We start from the raw sequence: 24,037 nt of genomic DNA, 5'->3' as shown, positions 1-24,037 counted from the left end.
ACGCTAAATGATGATGATGATGATGATAGATACACACAGATAGTCATGTATACAAATGTACAGGCAAACACACACACACACACACATAGATGCACACACATTTCACACTGAGGAGGTTGATATTTGAGGACAATCATTGCAAGAAAGAGGCCCACAGTGACACAGAAACAGAAATAAGATGACAAAACAGTGAAAAGAAATTACTTACTGTGCAAAATCAAGAGTCAGTTTAATGGCCCACATCTGAACAAGCTTTGAATCTGAAGACGGTAATTTCTTCAAATTTTCGAGAAAACATTCTGCTTTCAGAAGGTTTTTCTCACTTTCCTCATATGTGGAACAGACAATTAGTTAAGGAATAAATCCAAAAAGAGCAGATGTTCAATAATAAATACACATAATTTATTTCATTGCATGTATTTCTGTAAAATATTTGTGGATGCAAGGTAAAAGAAGGATAAAACCGATCATTCAATGGGCTACTAGAATGTCAAAAGTCAATAAAACTCTTCAACTTCAGCTAATTAAAAGAAACTCCATTACAAAAATTAACTAAATGTAATTACACACACACGCAAAACGCACGCACACACAACACACACACACACACACAACACACATACGCACACAACACACATACACACACAACACACATACGCACACACCCCACACACACACACACACAAACTCACATATTTATACATATAACACATAGAGGAACTCCAAATAAGAGCATGACAGACCATGACAACTTATCCAACCCATGTCAACATGGAAAGTGGGCATGAAATTATGATGATGATGATGATGAAGGGGGGGGGGGGATGGGGAGGGTGGTGGTGGTGAAGGGGAAGAGGAGGGGGAGGAAGAGGAGAGGGGAAGAGGAAGAAGGAAGAAGAAGAAGAAGAGGAAGGGAAGGAAGAAAGAAGAAGAAGAGGAAGGGGAGGAAGAAAGAAGAAGAAAAGGAAGGGGAGGAAGAAAGAAGAAGAGGAAGGGGAGGAAGAAAGAAGAAGAGGAAGGGGAGGAAGAAAGAAGAAGAAGAAAAGGAAGGGGAGGAAGAAAGAAAAAGAAGAGGAATAGGAGGAAGAAAGAAGAAGAAGAACAGGAAGGGGAGGAAGAAAGAAAAAGAAGAGAAAATAGGAGGAAGAAAGAAGAAGAGGAAGGGGAGGAAAAAAGAAGAAGAAGGGGAAGGGGAGGAAGAAAGAAGAAGAGGAAGGGGAGGAAGAAAGAAGAAGAGGAAGGGAGGAAGAAAGAAGAAGTGGAAGGGAGGAAGAAAGAAGAAGTGGAAGAGGAGGAGAAGGAGGAGGAGGAGGAAGAAGGAAGAAGTAGAGGAGAAGGAGGAAGATGGAAGAAGTGGAGGAGGAGGAAGAAGGAGGAGGAAGATGGAAGAAGTGGAGGAGGAGGAGGAAGAAGGAAGAAGTGGAGGAGGAGGAGGAGGAGGAGGAGGAGGAGGAGGGGGAGGGGGAGGAAGGGGAGGAGGAGGAGGAAGAAGGAAGAAGAAGTGGAGGAGGAGGAGGAAGAAGGAAGAAGAAGTGGAGGAGGAGGAGGAAGAAGGAAGAAGAAGTGGAGGAGGAGGAGGAAGGAAGAAGTGGAGGAGGAGGAGGAAGAAGGAAGAAGTGGAGGAGGAGGAGGAGGAGAAGAGGAGGAGGAGGAGGAGGAGGGGGAGGAAGTGGAGGAGGAGGAGAGGAAGAAGAAGAAGAAGTGGAGGAGGAGGAGGAAGAAGGAAGAAGAAGTGGAGGAGGAGGAGGAGAAGGAAGAAGAAGTGGAGGAGGAGGAGGAGGAGGAAGAGGAGGAGGAGGAGGAGGAAGTGGAGGAGGAGGAGGAAGAAGGAAGAAGTGGAGGAGGAGGAGGAGGAAGAAGGAAGAAGTGGAGGAGGAGGAGGAGGAGGAGGAGGAAGAAGGAAGAAGAAGTGGAGGAGGAGGAGGAGGAGGAGGAAAAAGGAAGAATAGGGGAGGAGGAGGAGGGGGAGGGCAGAGCCTGTGATCTTTGCAGAGCATCTCAGACTGCTAATGCTCAACTTTTATACATTGAGGGGAACATGGACTACAGAGAGATCCAGATTGTCTGTAAGATATAAAACATGGCAAGAATGGATGAAACGGTGGTGACAGGAGGAAGGCAGGTGTTCGATGGACCAGGACAAATCTTTATATATAAAAGTGAAGTTGTGTGTCTGTCTCCTACGATTTAGATTCCTAACTACTCCCACATTTTGCGGTGCAGTTTAACCAAAACCGGGTATCTTATAGTCGTGATTCATATCGAGCCCTTCTGGGTATTAGCGCACGTCTACGATGGGTCTACGATTTAAAAAAAAATTTACCATCATTTTTTTTCCTTTTAATGCATTTTTTCGCTATTATATAAGGGAAGTAACTCTCTAAAAATGTCTACGATGAGTCAACGATTTTAAAAAAAAATTACCATCATTTTTTTCCATTTTAATGCATTTTTTCGCTATTATATAAGGGAAGTAACTCTCTAAAAATGTCTACGATGAGTCAACGATTTTAAAAAAAATTTACCATCATTTTTTTCCATTTTAATGCATTTTTTCGCTATTATATAAGGGAAGTAACTCTCTAAAAATGTCTACGATGAGTCAACGATTTTAAAAAAAATTTACCATCATTTTTTTCCATTTTAATGCATTTTTTCGCTATTATATAAGGGAAGTAACTCTCTAAAAATGTCTACGATGAGTCAACGATTTTAAAAAAAATTTACCATCATTTTTTTTCCATTTTTAATGCATTTTTTTGCTATTTTTTGGCTATAACTCTCTAAAAATGCTTATATAGTTATTTCCCTTACAAACCCAAGCAACGCTGGGTGATACTGCTAGTGTGGTATATGCTGTTTATTGGTTCCATAAAACATAGATTGATATCACAGTAGTAGAAGAATCAGGGAGATGAAACAGCCAGTCAGTGTGACAGAGTGAGCACTGATGTATATAAGCGTTTGTTCAGGGAGGGTGGATAGTTAGGGTTTATAGACAGATGGATAAAGGAATATAGATAAAAATAAGGATGTATGTGTAAGATATTTGTAAATATATAAGAGCGTTCTTTCATGTGTTGGCATTTACATGTGGGTATATGCTTGTGTGTACATTATAGATAGTCACATATATGAATGTATTTATACGTGCTCCTTCATATGTAAGTGTGTACATGTGCTCTCTCTTTATATATATATATATATAATGGAAATAGTAGTTGTGATACCTATGCCGATGGCACATAAAAAGCACCATCCGAACGTGGCCGTTGCCAGCGCCGCCTCGATTGGCTTCTGTGCCGGTGGCACATAAAAAGCACCATCCGAACGTGGCCGATGCCAGCACCGCCTTGGCTGGCTTCTGTGCCGGTGGCACATAAAAAGCACCATCCGAATGTGGCCAATGCCAGCGCCACCTTGGGTGGCTTCCGTGCCGGCGGCACGTTAAAAGCACCAACCGATCGTGGCCGATGCCAGCCTCCCCTGGCACCTGTGCAGGTGGCACGTAAAAAGCACCCACTACACTCGCGGAGTGGTTGGCATTAGGAAGGGCATCCAGCTGTAGAAACACTGCCAGATCAGACTGGAGCCTGGTGCAGCCCCTGGCTTCCCAGACCCCAGTCGAACCATCCAACCTGTGCTAGCGTGGAAAACGGACGTTAAACGATGATGATGATGATATATATATATATATATGTGTGTGTATATAATTTAGAGAAAAATCACTATTAAAAATTCAATAAAGAAAGATATTATTCACGCCATATAGAAAACATATACTATAAAAAAAACTTATTTTAAAAATCAATAAAGTACAATAAATAGTAAATAGTAGTTGAATTGATTTTATTATTATTATCTATTAGGAAATATAGCCATGAAACGTGCGTAGTCTTTTTACTACTATTTACTATTTATTGTACTTTATTGATTTTTAAAATAAGGTTTTTTTTTTATAGTATATGTTTTCTATATGGTGTGAATTGAATTGTTTAATAGTGGTTTTTTTCTCTAAATTATATACATATATATATTGTGAACGTTTTATCTAAAATTGTTAAATTGAAATTTTCCCTGTAAGTTTTGGAATAACATTCCCTATTACTATTATATATATACATATATATATGTATATATACACACACACACACACACACACACACAAATACACATGCATGCACACACACACACACACACATACATATACATACATATACTTTTACTTGTTTCAGTCATTTGACAGCAGCCATGCTGGAGTAAAGGGTTTTAGCCAAAGGGTTTTAGCCAAAGAAATCGACCCCAGGACTTGTATTTTGAAAGCCTGGCACTTATTCTATTGGACACTTTGTACCAAACTGATAAGTTACAGGGGTGGAAAGACATCAACACCCGTTATCAAGGGGTGACGGAAGGAGAAATACAGACACAAAGGCACACGCACATGGATATATACACACATATATATACAACGGACTTCTTTCAGTTTCTGCGTATCAAATCCACACAGCTTTAGTTAGCCCGAGGCTATAGTAGAAGACACTTGCCAGAGGTGCCATGCAGTGGGACTGAACCCAGAACCATGTGGTTGGGAAGAAGCTTCTTACCACACAGCCATGCCTGATATATATATTTAGCATGATCTGGATGAAAACCTTGTAATGTATGTATAAGAGTTCTTATGTCATTATTTGACTACCACATGATATCCAACAGCAGGGTATATTCCAGGGCTGGATGCACATGTGGAACTCATCTTTACATAAGATTAATACAAGGATAATTTAACACAAGGATCACGTTGCCAGATGCTGCTCTTAGCGCTCCATTAGTATGAATGCCAGTCATCGAATTTGATTTCGATTTCAATTTCACTTGCCTCAAGAGGTCTTCGCAAGCAGAGTTTAGTATCCAATGAAAGAAAGGTATGCATAAGTGGGCTGGTTACACCCCTAGCATAGGCCACGAGGTTATGGTCTCACTTGGCTTGCAGGGTCTTCTCAAGCACAACATATTTGCAAAAGTCTTGGTCACTAGTCATTGCCTCAGTAAGGCCTAATGTTTGAAGGTTGTGCTTCACCACCCATCCCAGGTCTTCCTGGGTCTACCTCTTCCACAGGTTCCCTCAACCACTAGGGTGTGGCACTTTTACACACAGCTATCCTCATCCATTCTCGCTGCATGCCCATACCAGCGCAGTCATCTCTCTTATTGAATGTCTCTCTTTGAGAGATTTAGAAATAATATTTCTATTTCTTTGATCAGTGGTTGCGTGCCACTTGGAAATGTATATACAATAAAAACCTATGTAATTTACGCACTTTCTTTTGCAAAAACAAAAATAAACTTTCATGGGTGCGTAACTTACATGAGAAAATCATTTCCAGAATTTTTTTGAAATTTTTTTTTTGAGAAATGATGTACAAATGTAAATATTCATACCGCCGGAAGTTGACTCATTTAATGTCAGAATAGGTTTTTTACAGAAAAAATATAATGAAGTTGACTTTTATTTATGCTGGACGGTATAATGATTACTTTTTCTGTATATCTTTATATATAAAAGTCAAGTTGTTTGTCTGTCTCCTACGATTTAGATTCCTAACTACTCCCACATTTTACGGTGCAGTTTAACCAAAACCGGGTATCTTATAGTCGTGATTCATATCGAGCCCTTCTGGGTATTAGCGCACGTCTACGATGAGTACGATTTAAAAAAAAATTTACCATCATTTTTTTCCATTTTAATGCATTTTTTTCGCTATTATATAAGGGAAGTAACTCTCTAAAAATGTCTACGATGAGTCAACGATTTAAAAAAAACTTACTATCATTTTTTTTCCATTTTTAATCCTTTTTTTGCTATTTTTTAGCTATAACTCTCTAAAAATGCTTATATAGTTATTTCCCGTACCAACCCGAGCAACGCCGGGCGATACTGCTAGTATTTACTAAAACCATTACATGGTTAACTACTTCTTGAAGTTTGACGTTCATGCTGGCAATCACGATCTGGGCCATATTTTACCACTTGTAATGCCGCTGGCAACATCATAATTCAGCCTTGCACATGTAAACTCATTCAGTGAATATGACTTAGAGTTCCTGCAGAAACCTTCATTTACCTTATGCGATGTTTAATATCATTTCACATTCATATTAAATTATGCAGCAATTTTATGTTCTCTTGATAGAACACTTGTAATGTACGTATTACCAGTTTTTTTGGTATGGTAGAGTTTTGGTATTCTTGTTTATGTCTCCTCACAGACGTGTATATTCTAGCAAGCTGCTTCTTAAATTTCGCACCTCTTATTCAGTAAACACTGAGTTAAACTTGCAAAGCTGTTTATTTTACCTTTTCGATACTGAATGTTTATTTTAGCAGGTTACCAAACAATCAGTTTGGTCCCCCAGCTAAAACAGTAATGACTAATTTTAAAGTTTGCTTGACATTTTATAAGTGTGAAAGAGTTTAAATTTTGATACTCTGTATCAAAGGTTCTCTCAAGAATAGGTGGAAAATCAGAGCTTGAGACAAGAAGACACTTTCAATCAATCAGAATTCTGTTTACATAATCAGTTTGATTGGTCACCTTCCTCTGTTGGTTGAGTAAAGTGTCATCCAAGCTGATGTTTATTGGTAATTAAACTTATTTTGCAACATTTGTGCATACTTATCAGCTTTGTCTTTGTTGATAAGAATTATCAACGACTTTTCCTGTGATCGTGATTTGAGAAGACATTCAGAAGTATGCTAAAGATCGGACAACAATCTCTGGCAGGCAAGAAATGTAAAATAAAGTATATTATAAACAACACAAACACTTCATAATTTGATAGCTTTCAATGTGATACCTCATAAACAGAAATTATTTTTATTTAATGAAAATTAAATAAGTGAAATTATGCTAAATACAACTAAATAAAACCTTTACCCCCTGGCTACATTGGTAATTCTGAAAACTTTTGGGTGCAACATTTACATGAGTAGAAGCTTTTTTTAACAATTTTTATCCAGAAAATCACCTGTGTAAATTACACAGGTGCACTAATTACATGGGATTTTACAGTATTCAAAAGGTGAAATCAGCAATGCCATCAAGCCGAAGTAGCTACTCTGTGTTGATAAAGAGCAATAACCCAGAAATTAGTCCGCAGATATTGTTTTGCACTTGATGGGAATGCTGAGCACCCTGTTCGAAAGTATAAGGACACAGATAGTGTGTCGTATAGCCAGCTAGAACTGATGTTTTTGGGGGCTAAAACAACAGTAACATCGTCCATATTTGAACAGTGAATTCAGCAACATCATTTCACCAAAGCATCTGCTCTGTGTTGATAAAGAGCAATAACCCAGAAACTAATCCACAGATGTTGTTATGTACTTGATGGGAATGCTGAGCTCCCTGTTCAAAAGTATAAGGACACAGACACTGTGTCATATAGCCAGCTGGAAACGATGTTTCTTGTTGCTAAAACGATAGCAACATCATCTCTTTCGGGACAGCCACATTATCTTGGCAAATAGCCTTTGCTTTGAGAGATTTAGAAATAATAATATTTCTATTTTATGTATATATATCATCATCATCATCATCATCATCGTTTAACGTCCGTTCTCCATGCTAGCATGGGTTGGACAGTTCGACCGGGGATCTGGGAAGCCAGAAGGCTGCACCAGGCTCCAGTCTTATCTGGCAATGTTTCTACAGCTGGATGCCCTTCTCAACGCCAATCACTCCGTGAGTGTAGTAGGTGCTTTTTACGTGCCACCTGCACTGGTGCTAGGCGAGGCTGGCATCAGCTACGGTCGGATTGGTGCATTTTACGTGCCACCTGCACGGAAGCCAGTCGAGGCGGCACTGGCTTCGGCCACGATTCGGATGGTGCTTTTTATGTGCCACCAACACGGAAGCCAGTCGAGACAGCGCTGGCATTGGCCATGATTCGGATAGTGCTTTTTACGTATCTCCAGTCCAGGGGTCTTGGCATCTGCCGGGTGCCAGTCATAGGATTGGTTCAATTTCGATTCCGATTTATATATTTATATATATTTATATATATTTATATATATTCATATATATTTATATATTTATATATATATTTATATATATATATATATATATATATATATATATATATAGATACACACATACACACATATGTAAAAAAAAGTTTCTGTGAATGTATGTATAAGAGGATATTCTTTCATATGTTGGTGTGTACATGAGGGTAGAGACCCCAGAGTATATGCACACACACACATACACACATTGTGTATATTCGTGTTTTCTATGTATGTATGTCTGTCTGTCTGTATGTATGTATGTTAAACCATTGGGAGTGAAGGACTCCTAGCCTTTGTTAGGGCATCCTTCTAGGAGAAGGTAACTCAGGTAACTGGGATAACTCCGACATAAAACCTGCGGCTCAGTGGTTACCGATGATGTTGACTTGTTCTTCTTTTCGGATTATGGCTGCGGTTGCTTAGTGAGTGGGATTGACTCAGTGCACAACCTTTCCTGACTTTAAAAAAAATCTTCTTGCACAGGCATTGCATGATAACAGCATTGATTAAGCTTCGTGCAATGGCCATACTTGATAACGAGGGAGCAGCCACCATGTATGTATTCATTCATTCACATTTTCTGAATGAAGAATACCTTTCTCGAAATTTGTCATGAAATCAGATCATCAAATTGCATAAATACTCATAATAGACATTTAATAAAACAATTAAATTCTCATTTGAATAAATTATATCCAAATTTTGTAATAAATTTTCCAGTAGACCCAACAAAATACTGTACAAACACATTATTTTAGTATTAAGTTTCCGTCAAATAACTATACTTAACAATACTACCTAAATTCCATCTGAAATCATTTTATTCATTTCATCTTGTAGTCCCATTTTATAACATTTATATTTAAGCTAGTCATATAATCATCTCTATGTTCCAACCATTTACAGAAGTTACGTCAAAATTGCCCATTATTTATTGTCTATAGCTTTATTCGTTTTGAAAACCTGAAAGGCAAATCTGTAAACGTCACCTTGTTTGTAACAACCTCTTTCCCAGTATAACAAAGTTATCTCAAATTTAATGTCCTTTCAATGTTAATTTTATTGTGTATTTGGTGAACAAGAATTTACACAATTACAGGGTTTCTAACAGGTCAATCTATGAGTCCCTGCATTTCTAACAATAAAAACGACCAAGTATTAGGAAGGGAACAAATACCACAATTGATAATTTAATCCAGAAGCTTCTCAGCTTCTCAGTTTTCTCCATACGTTTTACATACATCACCTACAGAAACATGCATACACGAACATAATGTATGTGTGTGTATGGATGGATGCATGAGTTTTATACATGTGTTTGTGTTTGGGTGTATAAAAATGTGGAAGGACATTATGGTGTGTGTGTGTGTCTATATATATACAGACACACACACTAGCAATGCATCCTGGTGTTGCCCGGATGTTATGACCTACAGGTACATTGTATTGTTTGCTCCTTTCTTATGGGCAGAAGCGGCACCACTGATATACAGTTAATGGCATAATGGAAGTTATTGCTTGCTTAAAAGTGAAAGATGGGAGGGTACATTTTGCATGGGTTTGCATGAAAGTGCTTTCTGTTCTTAAGAAGGATCACAAAGTATGTATTGGGGGTTAATACGATTTGTCCAGAAATCATGTTTTTAAAATTTTAATTTTCCCCCATCCTCACTGTAATTTCTTAATTAGTAACTTTTTGATCTTTGTTTTGTTTTGTTTTGTTTTTTTCTACATAGAAAAATACAAATATTATGAATCTGGGAAATATATGTATTTTTTATAGTTTAATTTTTCTTAAAGAAACACTCAGTGCCTCTTCCCCCACCTTGCCCACCCATCACCTACTTGCTTTCACTTTAGTCTGATGTTTCCTGCATGCGTAGAATTCTACTGAAATGGCAAACTTAAAAATACCAGACCACCACCAGAAAACTCAACATGCTAGAAACAACAGGCAAACAGCATTATTTCTGAAGAAATTTCCCCGCTTTCCAAAAAGCTAAAAGTGACACATTGGAAGTGAGTAGCTTTTTGAAAGCGGTGAGGTGATGGGTAAAATTCTGTTTTTCCTCCATGGATTACTAAGAATAAAAATTTGAAAAAAGTAAAAAAAAAAATTTGGTGTGGAGAGGGAGAAAATTAAAATATTGAGAATGTGTTTGTTTTGTGGGTGAAATCCTAATGTCCTGTATCGCAAACATAAGAATCGGAAGAAATCTAGGAAAAAAATAAGGTGAGGGAGTGGAAATGTCACCTTGAACATGTCAGAAAGAAGAGATAAAGGACAGGATTTGTGGGAAAACTATATCGAAAATCAGGTTTTTAAATACGCTTATCAAAAACAGAAATTACACAATAGAAAAATGGGAAAAAAAAATGTAGCCTCAGTCCAGTCACGAAAGCAAAAATCATATTACTTCACCAGCAAAAAGTTTCCTTTTCGAACATCAACAAGCAACTAAAGTGCAGTAAAATGGCTTGCATGCAAGCGTGGAAGTTATACTCGGAGACTGACGAATATAAAGATCGGCAAAGTCTGGTGCCCCAAGAAAAACGACGGTGCATTTGGACCATCAAATCCACTGACTTTCGGAAAGCAACCAAATGCAGACAGCCATTGACATTTGTAAACAATTGTCCAACAAGAATGGAGGCTATTCGATTACGTCAATATTATGGTGATCAAAACATCATTTCAATTGGATTTCGGCTTTGAATTTGCTCGTGCACAGTGCAAGAAATAACATAATTCACACAGAAGTTTTACCTAGAGTGTGTGTGTGTGTGTGTATGTGTGTGCATGTGTGTGTGTGTCAAAGGAAGTTATTTTATTGCATTCTTTCATTTGAAGAAGCAAAGTTATCAACTCAGCAGATATGGGATCATATAATTGTTCATTAATTTCTTTATGCTTTGAAGTGGCATTTGCTTTGAAGTGAGAGGAGAAAGTGAAAGATGTATGTGTATATGAAATGGACGTGTGTGAGAGAGAGTGAACGAGTGAAGAGTATGTTGAGATGAATGAATTTTTTTGCATGTAGGTGTGTTACTCACTTGCTCTCTCTCTCTCTCTCTTTCACACACACACACATTATCTTTCATACACACGTACATAAATAGGTGGAGGTAAAGAATACATACACCACCCACTTTCAGCATAACCCTAAACCCTAAACACCAGGTGTGCATATTCTTTACCTTCGCCCATAAATACATATGCATTCATCATTTTTATGCATGAGAGAGAGAGAGAGAGAGAGATAGTGAGTGACTGTATTTCCTCATGCTGAGACCCCCTTCAGTCAAGACTGACCATGGGATTGCACCTAGAAAGATACCCTCCTGGCACAAGTCCAGGCAATAATGTTTATGGAAGACCAGCAGTCGCCCATGCATACCAGCCTCCCTTATCCACGCCACCAGTGTTATCCAAGGGAAAGATAAAGGCCAATACAGCATGGCACATGTGACGTCGCAACTCATTTCTACAGCTGAGTGAACTGAAGCAATGTGAAATAAAGTATCTTGCTCAAGAACACAACATGCAGCCCGGTCTGGGATTCGAACTCACAGCCTCACAATCATAAGCTTGACACTCTAACCACTGAGCCATGTGCCTTCACACATTTCCTCATAACATATAGAGAAATGGATGTCATTTAGTACAATTTTTTGGGTTGTGGCCCATTTTAATACAATATTTATACAATATTTATGTGTACATTTTCATAAATGTTTGTCTAAGTAGAATTCTATGTGTGCATGAAACATTGAAAGTGAAACATTAGAAGCAAATTGAAATAATCTCCAAAAATGACTTCAAAATTGTGCAACCCAACATAGTTGCCAAGGTTATTTTAGTTATAAAAAAGAGTTGTTGAGTGAAAAACATAGTTTATTTGGCAGACAGATAATCTGCAGCAGCTATGTTTCATTATAACTCTGGAAGTTGTAAATGAATTGTAATCCGGGTCAGCTGTTTTTCTTGTTAATATCAGTAAAAAATTTTTATTCATTTACTTTTGCTTTAATGTTAAAGAGAGGAGAAAGTGAAAAATGTATGAACATGTATATGAAATGGACGTGTGACTGTGTGTGTGTGTGTGTGTGTGTGTGTGTGTGTGTGTGTGTGTGTTAGTGCCACTTACGCATACATGAGATCACACATGTTCACTCATTCTCTCACTTTCTCACACACACACGCACATGTACATACAAAAAAGTTGTATGCATATGTACTGATGTATGTATGTATGTATACATGACAATACACCCCTTCAGTTACTCTCTCTCTCTCTCTCTCTCACACACATATCCATTTCATATAAACATATATACATCATGCACTTTCTCCTCTCTTTGACTTTAAAACAAAATTAAATAAACAAAAATATTTTTTACAGAAATTAACGAACGCAGATGACAGCTCTGCAAGTCAAAATGAAAGATCACCTAAACAACTTTCTTTATTAAAATACAGAGGTGACTAATTCGGAGAAACATTACTTTCATTATTCATACATCATCAGTCTGGTAATCGAACACTGTAATTTTGGTTGAAGTCGAAAGTATGAAACTATTTTCACTTTCAAATGAAGTCTAGTCATTGCAACTTTCCATATCAGCATGTTTCACTGTTGGGTAGGTCAGTGTGGGTGGAAGTCACGTACATAGTCTAAGACACACACACACAGACATACATTAACCCTTTAGTGTTTGTATTATTCTACCAAAATTAATGCTTTTTTTATCCACATTGTTTTGAACTAATCCAGCATTATCTTGTAGCTATGAGATTTTGATGAGGTAGCTGTTAATTTTTAAAACGATATTGTAGGGTTGGTGTGAGAGACCAGATCTGGCCAGTTTGAACATAAAACAGGCAGAATACTTTTGGCCGGATATGGCCGGTTTAAATGCTAAAGGGTTAATACCCACCTCAAGCCTATCTCTGTCCTTTTCTGTATCTGCCTGTCTTTAGATGTGTGTGTGTGTCAGTTGTCACAAAAATGCATGTATACTGACAGATGTAAACACCATCACACACATATACTTATCAGTCATCGGCCTAAGATACGTAACAAATGCACGAACACATATAGAAAATGTGATGTCATCGTGGTGGTGGTGGTGATAAAAGATGTCATTTACAATAGATGACTAAAAGAAAAATGATAATCTTAAATTTTTGTAAATGCAAATAAGTGAATGAAAACATAGTTTAGTTAGTAGCCAAAAGCTTACTGAATTTTTTGATACCCATACATCAAAAATGGGCACTCGGTTTTGGAATGCATAAGGAACATAAGCACACACACACAAATTCTTATATATATATATATCACCGTGATCACCATGAGCGACCAGGCTATCAGATGTTGCTACATATCGCTGGTCACAATGCGCTTCGCATTGTTTTAGCCTTCAAATGACGCCACCCCACTGGCTAAGTGAGAAGGCCAACAGAAGAAAGAGTGAGAGAAAGTTGTGGCGAAAGAGTACAGCAGGGATTGCCACCACCCTCTGCTGGAGCCTTGTGGAGCTTTAGGTGTTTTCACTCAATAAACACTCACAATGCCTGGTCTGGGAGTCGAAACGGCGATCCTACAACCGCGAGTCCGCTGCCCTAACCACTGGGACATTGCACCTCCACACACACACATATATATATATATAATATATATATATATATATATATATACAGGATGTGATGGGTAAATTGTTGCCATTTTATAATTTTTATTTTGCGCATGCACATTGTTTGTTTTTGACTTTGTCAACTACACAGTATAGTAGGGTCAGTTGGGCATCATCTGTAAGAAAAACAGCACCACGATGCAATTCTCTCTACCAGAAATTTGAAAATGACATTCTGTACTGTTTGGCACTCATACCGGAAGCTCCAATATGAACATTTTGGAGTATTTGGGTGTCAGTCTGAGAACAGTGCAATCTGAGGACATGTACCGAGAATGATAAAAATCAAACATCCAGTCAACATCATGGTGTTTGGAGTGATCACTAGAGATGGCAACATTATGCCTCTGTTCATCTTCCCACATAGCCTCACACACAACACTGAGGCCTACATCAAGTGTCTGTAGTAGGTAGTGCAGCCCTGGGTCAAGAAGGTGGCTTCTGGAAGACCCTATGTCTGGCAACAGGACTCTGCATCATGCCACACAAGCAGGAGAACCCAGTCATGACTGTCAGACAATTTCTGCGACCACATCATCACTAACATCTGGCCACCTAACTCCCCAGACTGCAACCCCCTTGATTATTATATGTGGGACAAAGTTGAGCAAGAGGCCAGCAAAACTCCTTGTAACACCAAAGATGAACTGAAGGCAAGGATTATAACAGCATTCAGCAACTGAAACAAGAAGACCATCCAGAAGAGTTGCAGGAAATTCTGAAGTTATCTGGAGGTTGTGATTGAAGCTGATGGTGATTTTATTGAATAAATTTATACTTTAGTATTTCAAGATATTTTTATGTAATTTTGGTAAATATATCTGTTAAAATGAGATGTCAGTGTTACTTTCATTTTTGCATAATGTAGATGACAGTTTATTCTCCACTAGACAAAAGAAACAGGCTTGGAAGGACTGGAAGAACGGTGGTACAGGGAAGTGTATCAGACTGCCTGAAGGGAAGCTAGGAGGCAGGTGTATTTAGCCAGAGGGGAAGCAGATAAGAAAAAATTTGCCAATGTTCTGCGCCATGAGGATGAAAGACTTGAGGAATTTCGTATTGCAAGACAGTGTGTGAGAGAGAATCGTGACGTGGTAGGAGAGAAATGTGTTCGCAAGCATGACGGCTCACTTGCGCTAAATGAGGATGCAAAGAGAGAGGTTTGGAGATGCCACTATGAAAGGTTGCTGAATGAGGAAAATGAATGGGATAAAGAGAGTCTGCCAAATGTCAACCCAACAGAGGGACCAGCAATCCGAGTTGACAGTTCCTTAGTAGTTAAGGCAATTACAAGCATGAAAACAGGGAAAGCCCCCGGCCCATCAGGAATCACTGCAGAGATGCTCAAAATATCTGGCAGTGTTGGCTATAGCCTAGTCACCCATATAGTTAACCAGGTGATACACAAAGGAGTCATACCCAATGACTGGTGAAGCAGCATAATAGTCAACTGCTACAAAGGTAAAGGTGACGCTCTAGATACAAATAACTACAGGGGTATCAAGCTGCTGGATCAGGTAATGAAGGTCATGGAGAGGGTTATAGCCCAATTAATTAGAGAGAGAGTTAGCTTAGATGAGATGCAGTTTGGGTTCGTGCCAGGGAAAAGTACTACTGATGCTATATTCCTGGTAAGACAGCTGCAGGAGAAATACCTAGCCAAAGACAAGCCCCTGCACCTGGATTTTGTTGATATGGAGAAAGCCTTCGACAGGGTCCCCTGATCCCTTATCTGGTGGTCAATGAGGAAACTAGGGATAGATGAATGGTTAGTGAGAGCTGTGCGAGCCATGTACAGTGACGCTGCTAGTAAGGTGAGGGTTGGCAACGAGTACAGTGAAGAATTCCGGGTAGAGGTTGGGGTCCACCAAGGTTCAGTCCTCAGTCCCCTCCTATTTATCATAGTCCTCCAGGCAATAACGGAGGAATTCAAGACAGGATGCCCCTGGAACCATGTGGTTTGTAATCAAGCTACTTACCACAAAGCCACATATATAAAATGTCATAATTTTCAGTGTTGGCTCTAAATTCTACAGAATATATGTAGAGATACACTTCAAAAAAAGAAAACAACATATTGCTAACACAAAGTAGGTGACAGTATTGAGTTATAAACCTTTAATACTATTTTGTAGTATTTCTTGCCAAGAGAAACATCTGAGCATGATTGTTGCCAGAGCAGCCAACTGGCTTCCATACCCGTGGCACATAAAAGGGCACCATTCGAGCGTGATCATTACCAACATCGCTTCACTGGCACGTGTAAAATGATTCAAGCAAGGTCATTGCCAGTACCACCTGACTGGCCCCCGAGCCGGTGGCACGTAAAAAGCTCCCACTACACTCTCGGAGTAGTTGGCGTTAGGAAGGGCATCCAGCTGTAGAAACTCTTCCAGATCAAGATTGGAGCCTGGTGAAGCCATCTGGTTCGCCAGCCCTCAGTCAAAATCGTCCAACCCATGCTAGCATGGAAAACGGACGTTAAATGATGATGATGATGATGATTATGGATTAGAAACAAAATACGGTGTGCCTAGCAGCAATCAAAAAATCAGTAGTCTCCATAACAAAACTAACAAACATAAACTTATCTTAAAGTACAGCTGGTCACCTCAGATAAATGACCACTTCTTTTGAATACTCACAAAGATGGCATTTGCTAATAATTTAATAGTTTTAAAGTTATACTTCAATAAGCAGTTTGCATTTAAGCACTACTTAAATTTTTCTTTATTGTATAGAGGATTGTATAGCATAGGAATTGTATGGAGATTGGAGATGGAAGACAGCCAAAACGAGCAACCTTACCTATATCAAACTTCAAGTAAATTTATAGTAGTCTAGCGAACCAAATTATTGTAGTAAACAGTGAATGTGTATGTATATAAGTATGTATGCAAGTAACTAAGTATGTAAGTATGCTTGTGCCAATAAAGTGGTAAACTGTCAGTTCTAACCATGAACCGTGAACTTTGGCTTTTACTTAATTACAAGTATATTAGAGGAAAAATATTAATACTCTTTAAAATGAGTAATTTATACATACATCTGGCACAAGCCAATAAACTTGACAAAGGAAGAGTCCACTTGATAAATGTCAAATAAATGAACATATTCACCTGCTATGTAGAGTGACACAACACTCCATCTAACAGGTTCGAATCCAGCAAAATCACAAGAAGTGGTGAAAAGAATAGATAATGGCCTTACTAGACATTTTAGGTGAAGATGATATATACACGAAATGTATACACAGTGAGACCGAATGCAAAACTACACAATTGAATAGCAAACTACTTAAACATACACCCATCCCTGCACTGATATATATATATATGAGGGGAAGTCATGCTAATGTTTCTGCCAGCTCGCCGCCTTTTTACATATCTTTATTATTGTCACACTGTCTTCTGCACATGTGTGCTTATAGTTGGTACTATTGTGGTCATGTGATTGAAGTGTGAGCCTGATCGCACCATTTTTCTCTCTGGCTTTACAGTCTAAGCAATGTGCACCAAAGAAGAGCAAAGAGCAGTGATCCAATTTCTCTGGTCGAAAGGTATGTCAGGTGGTAAAATTCATAGGAGGCTTTTAGCATAATATGGGGTCAGTGCACTACCGTGTAGAAGTGTCTATGAGTAGATTGAGAAGTTAAAAAGTGGACAGACAATTGTGACACTCAAGGAGGGAGCAGGATGCCTGTCAACCTCCACCACTGACAAGAAGATTCAGCAAGCTCGAGAGATGGTAATGGTGAACTGGTTCACCATCACCATCTCTCAGATCCTTTTGCATTGCTCTTCTTTGGTGCACATTGCTAGTGGAGTGCCTGTGCTTACACTGTAAAACCAGAAAGAAAAATGGTGCAATCAGGCTCAGACTTCAATCACATCATCATAATAGTACCAATATATATACACATACACACACATACATATAGTTTACAGATGAAACCCAGAGATTCTCAGTATAGAAGACAGTAATTCTCAGATGATTCAAAATTAGACTCCAATGTCTTTACAGGGGTTCAATTCCACAGAGTAAAAAATGGCTATAAGAGGGATCAAGTTGAGCAGATATGGAGGTAATTATGCAGATAAACAAATTAGGTATATTAAATATAACAGTTGAAACACAAAATATGTATATATATATAAATAATAACAAAGGGTAAAATTAATTAATTAAGAAGTAATCAATAATTTCACCAAGTAGAATTCGGCATGAAAAAAGACCGTTTCATGATAAACTTAAGTAATACTTTATAATTAGGGTTCAGCAAAGATTTGCTTTACCACATACCGAAGTTTAGAAATAGCGGCCAAAAAACCTTAGCTATTTCTTCTACTTTAAAAAGGGACTCCCAGAAAAACCGAAATACTTGAAGACGATATATATATATATATATATATTATATATATATATATGCAAAATGAGAGAAAGCAAAATATGGAAAAAAAAATTTATCCTACATTAAATATAAATTTAATAGTGTTCACTTCCGGATTCTCTCACTCTGTGAAAGCCTCAGTTCAAATCCCACGTGTCTTGAATGGGCTGGAGTATTTCTATTTTGGATGTATTTGGGGTACTTAATTGTGCTCATGACTTAGTATTTTGCTTCTTCCATGGGTATGAGTAAGTATCTCATTTATTTCTTTACCACATTTATCACTGACGAAGGGAGGGTTCTTATGAACTAATCCTGAAATCATTCCAATATGGTAATAATGGAATTTTTTAGAAATTTCTGTCGACCTTTTTTTCGAGTAGCATGCGTATGTCCAATTTCGGCATATTTGGCGTTAGAAATATTTTTGTTTGCCCTTATTTATAAGTTATATATATATATATATATATACACAAATGAACAAACACACACATACACTCATATACACAGAGAGAGAGGAAAAAAAAAGAGAAGGAAAGAGACACAGAGGGAGAGGGTACAATGGCAGCAATATAGTTCACCAATGTTTAATTCATTTCAATATATACTACTACAGAATGTTATAGATTAGCAGATTCAGTGTGTTTCACTCCTTGTTCTGGCAGCCACATTCAGCCCTTGCATTTCATCCTTTCCAGCTAAATAAAAATACATACCAGTCAGGTAGTGAACTTCATTTCCTTGACCATTCCATTACAGGTCTTGTATGTGTTAATATATATTGTATATATAGTATATTATTATAAAGGCGGCGAGCTGGCAGAAACGTTAGCACACCGGGCGAAATGTGTAGCCGTATTTCGTCTGCTGTTACATTCTGAGTTCAAATTCCGCCGAGGTCGACTTTGCTTTTCATCCTTTCGGGGTCGATAAATTAAGTACTAGTTACGCACTGGAGTCGATGTAATCGACTTAATCCGTTTGTCTGTACTTGTTTATCCCCTCTGTGTTTAGCCCCTTGTGGGTAGTAAAGAAATATATATAGTATATTATAAAGCTAGTGTAAATAAATATTTTGTTCAGAGAAATATTCTTTTCTACTCTAGGCACAAAACGCAAAATATTGGGAGAGGGGCCAGTCAATTAGACTGACCCCAGTATGCAACTGGTACTTAATTTATCAACCTCAAAAGGATGAAAGGCAAATTTGTCCTTGGCAGAAATTGAACTCAGAATGTAAAGACAGACGAAAATACCGTGAAGCATTTCGTTCAGCAAACTGGTGTTTCTGCCAGCTCACCACCGAGAAACATTGACAATATACAAACAAAAAGTTTTTTAAAAATAGGTACCTATTAAAAAGGATATCTTTTCCCTGAGCATTTTGTTACAGCCAATATGTGGTGTAAATTAACAAGCATGTTGTACATGGACAACTTGCCTGTATTATTAGTAGCAATGTGGATATTGGAATCAAGCATCAAAGATTTCGCTCTCTCAGAATGGTATTCTGCCTGGGCAGTGAAACCTAGACACAAAGAAATAATCTTTGGAAGTAAAAGCAGTTTCTGGAAGGAAAAAACTTTGATATAATATGCTCTCTGCTATTCTCTCTCACTTTTCTTTTTCTGTTTTACATGTATAAGTAAATCAGGGTAGTGGAGGTGCAATGGCCCAGTGGTTAGGGCAGCGGACTCGTGGTCATAGGATCACGGTTTCGATTCCCAGACCGGGCGTTGTGAGTGTTTATTGAGCGAAAACACCTAAAGCTCCACGAGGCTCTGGCAGGGATGGTGGTGATCCCTGCTGTACTCTTTCACCACAACTTTCTCTCACTCTTACTTCCTGTTTCTGTTGTACCTGTATTTCAAAGGGCCGGCCTTGTCACTCTCTGTGTCACGCTGAATATCCCCGAGAACTGCGTTAAGGGTACACGTGTCTGTGGAGTGCTCAGCCACTTACACGTTAATTTCACGAGCAGGCTGTTCCGTTGATTCGGATCAACCGGAACCCTCATCACCGTAACCGACGGAGTGCTTCCCAAATCAGGGTAGAAACAGCATTGGTATGACCATTAGAGGTTCTCCCGGACTATTGCAATTACCATATTTTCCAGCACACAAGTCAAAATTTTCAGATTAAAATTAATAGCCAAAAACAGTAGATCAACTTATACACCAAGACAATTTTAGAAGACCAAAAATTCTTTGTGAAATGCAGCAGGATTTCAAATGACAGTGATGGTGTTTGAATATTTACACAACATAGGCGCAGGAGTGGCTGTGTGGTAAGTAGCTTGTTTACCAACCACATGGTTCCGGGTTCAGTCCCACTGCGTGGCACCTTGGGCAAGTGTCTTCTACTATAGCCTCGGGCCGACCAAGCCTTGTGAGTGGATTTGGTTGACAGAAACTGAAAGAAGCCCGTCGTATAATATCATCATCATCATCATCATCATTTAGCGTCCGTTTTCCATGCTAGCATGGTTGGACGGTTCAACTGGGGTCTGGGGAGCCCGAAGGCTGCACCAGGCCAGTCAGATCTGGCAGTGTTTCTACAGCTGGATGCCCTTCCTAACGCCAACCACTCCGAGAGTGTAGTGGGTGATTTTATGTGCCACCGACACAGGTGCCAGACGAGGCTGGCGAACGGCCACGCTCGGATGGTGTGTTTATGTGCCACCGACACAGGTGCAGACGAGGCTGGCAGACGGCCACGCTCGGATGGTGTTTTTATGTGCCACCGACACAGGTGCCAGATGAGGCTGGCAGGTGCCAGACGAGGCTGGCAGACGGCCACGCTCGGATGGTGTTTTTATGTGCCACCGACACAGGTGCCAGATGAGGCTGGCGGACGGCCACGATCGGATGGTGTTTGTTACGTCCAAAGCACGGAGGCCAGTCTATGCGGTACTGGCTACGGCCACGTTCGGATGATTTTCTTGTGTGCCACCGGCACTGGTACCACAAAGATACAAATTCCATTTATGCTCATCTATTTTGATTTGTTTTGATTTGATTTGATTTTCACTTGCCTCAACAGGTCTTCACAAGTGTCACAAGAAGAAGGAGGTGCACAGGTGGACTGTCTACGTCGCCGGGTCTTCGGATGGTGTCTTTATGTGCCACCGACACAGGTGCCAGATGTGGCTGCGAACGGCCACGATCGGATGGTTTTCTTGTGTGCCACCGGTACTGGAACCACAAAGATACAAATTCCATTGATGTTCATCTATTTTGATTTGGTTTGATTTTCACTTGCCTCAACAGGTCTTCACAAGTGTCACGCGTGTCACACACTTGCCTCAACAGGTCTCCACAAGTGTCACACACTTGCCTCTGCCTCAACAGGTCTTCACAAAGTGTCACACACTTGCCTCTGCCTCAACAGGTCTTCACAAGTGTCATAAGAGGGAAGGTATGCACAGGTGGACTGACTACGTCGCCGGGTCTTTGGATGGTGTTTTTATGTGCCACCGACACAGGTGCCAGGTGAGGCTGGCGAACGGCCACGATCAGATGGTGTTTGTTGTGCCCACAGCACGGAGGCCAGTCGATGCGGTACCAGCTACGGCCACTTCGGATGGTTTTCTTGTGTGCCACCGGTACTGGAACCACAAAGATACAAATTCCATTGATATTCATCTATTTTGATTTGGTTTGATTTTCACTTGCCTCAACAGGTCTTCACAAGTGTCACACACTTGCCTCAACAGGTCTTCACAAGTGTCATAAGAGGGAAGGTATGCACAGGTGGACTGACTACGTCGCCGGGTCTTCGGATGGTGTCTTTATGTGCCACCGGCACAGGTGCCAGATGAGGCTGGCGAACGGCCACGATCGGATGGTGTTTGTTGTATGTATATATATATATATGCGTGTGTGTGTTTGTGTGTCTGTGTTTGTCCCCCTAGCATTGCTTGACAGCCGATGCTGGTGTATTTATGGCCCCCGTTACTTAGCGGTTCGGCAAAAGAGACCGATAGAATAAGTACTGGGCTTACAAAAGAATAAGTCCCGGGGTCGATTAGATCGATTAAAGCCGGTGCTCCAGCATGGCCGCAGTCAAATGACTGAAACAAGTAAAAGAGTAAAAGAGTAACATGTTTACACTATATACTACAATGGGTTTCTATAGTTTCCATTTACCAAATTCACTCATAAGGCAGAGGTTGACCTGAGGCTATTGTAGGTACCACACAGCAGGAATGCACCCAAAGCCATGTGGTTGCAAAACAAATATATCAACCATAGTTACAACATTGACAAAGATGTTAAATGGCTGTACTGTCACAGAAGAATAACATTTATTACCTGAGCATGGGTTTTTACAAAACCTCCTCTAATATATTTATTTTTTATGCATTTTTAAAAAATTCTTTGGATTTTTATGCTTTGAACAACAGACATTTAAGATCTCAAAAATTTATTTAAATTAAAAACAAATATGTAATCATGCAATCAATATATATTATTTAATATAATTTTAAAATCATTCAATAAAATAGCAGGAAATACTTTTAGATAAATTTTATACATATTAAATGATTTCAAAATTATATTATACTAGCAGTATCGCCCGGCGTGCTCAGGTTTGTAAGGGAAAAACTATAAAGCATTTTTAGAGTTATAGCCAAAAATAGCAAAAAAATGGGAAAAAAATGATGGTAAATTTTTTTGAGAGTTAAAAAGGTGGAGTTGCGTCCCCTAGACGGTCTGTGGTTTGGGTTTCTGATTCTCGACCCCATGTCGAATTTATCGATTTTTTTCAAACTGGGGGAACTTTTCAAAATTTTCGCTCTGCGTTAGTTTTGAATTATGACATTGGGCTATGTGTGTGTCAAGTTTCATCAGAATCGTTGAAAGCCGTGGTCAGAGTGAGGGTACGAGAAAACAGACACACAGAAAACGCACAGACAAACTGCCGTTTATATAGAGAGAGATATATATATTGCATGTATATTAAACAATATATTGACCGGAACCTTCATGTTATTAAATATTATATTAGATATTATAGTGGATAAATATTACAGTAAATGAAGAATGAAACTTTAAGAAGTCTGTGTTCTTGTAGAAGCACATATATTCTATATCCTCATCATCATCATCGATATTATCATTTCACTTCTGTGTTCCATCCTCTCTTAGATTATGTATGAGTATAAATGTTTGTGTTTTTGTGTACATATATATATGTATATGCATGTGTGTGTGTGTGTGTCTGTGCTATGAATCCACGCTGTACACGAATTCCATTACATGGCCAGACAACTAGGTAGAAGGAGCAGCTAAATCTCCCTCAAACAATACCCTCCTTCATGCACTCTTAGATAAACTCTAACAGAAAGACAAAACATGTGATGCTCGTAACTAGAATACAGGAGTGGCTGTGTGGTAAGTAGCATGCTTACCAACCACATGGTTCCGGGTTCAGTCCCACTGCATGGCACCTTGGGCAAGTGTCTTCTACTATAGCCTCGGGCCGACCAAAGCCTTGTGAGTGGATTTGGTAGACGGAAACTGAAAGAAGCCCGTCGTATATATGTATATATATATATATGTATATATATATATATGTGTGTGTATGTTTGTGTGTCTGTGTTTGTCCCCCTAGCATTGCTTGACAACCGATGCTGGTGCGTTTATGTCCCCGTCACTTAGCGGTTCGGCAAAAGAGACCGATAGAATAAATACTGGGTTTACAAAGAATAAGTCCCGGGATCGAGTTGCTCGATTAAAGGTGGTGCTCCAGCATGGCTGCAGTCAAATGACTGAAACAAGTAAAAGAGTAAAAAGAGTAAAGAGAATATTTTTATTCCTATACCAGATCAGTGATAGGTGACTTAGAACTAAACAACAAAAGCATCATAAACAAAT

At 39.1% G+C, this 24,037-nt stretch overlaps 1 protein-coding gene across 1 annotated transcript in view; it reads right to left on the bottom strand.

Moving 5' to 3' along the window:
- The window catches only part of LOC115216336 (tetratricopeptide repeat protein 23-like), a 190,548-nt gene that overhangs the window by 139,094 nt on the left and 27,417 nt on the right, over positions 1-24,037 (bottom strand). The window contains exons 5-6 of the mRNA XM_029785562.2: positions 19,527-19,686; positions 209-334 (exon numbers count right to left, since the gene is read on the bottom strand). Of these exons, the coding sequence (XP_029641422.2) occupies positions 209-334; positions 19,527-19,686 (286 nt within the window). The remainder of the gene's footprint in view (positions 1-208; positions 335-19,526; positions 19,687-24,037) is intronic.

Source organism: Octopus sinensis, linkage group LG10 (assembly GCF_006345805.1).
Source record: "Octopus sinensis linkage group LG10, ASM634580v1, whole genome shotgun sequence".
NCBI lineage: Eukaryota > Metazoa > Mollusca > Cephalopoda > Octopoda > Octopodidae > Octopus > Octopus sinensis.
This window is presented reverse-complemented; position numbering and strand designations above follow the sequence as displayed.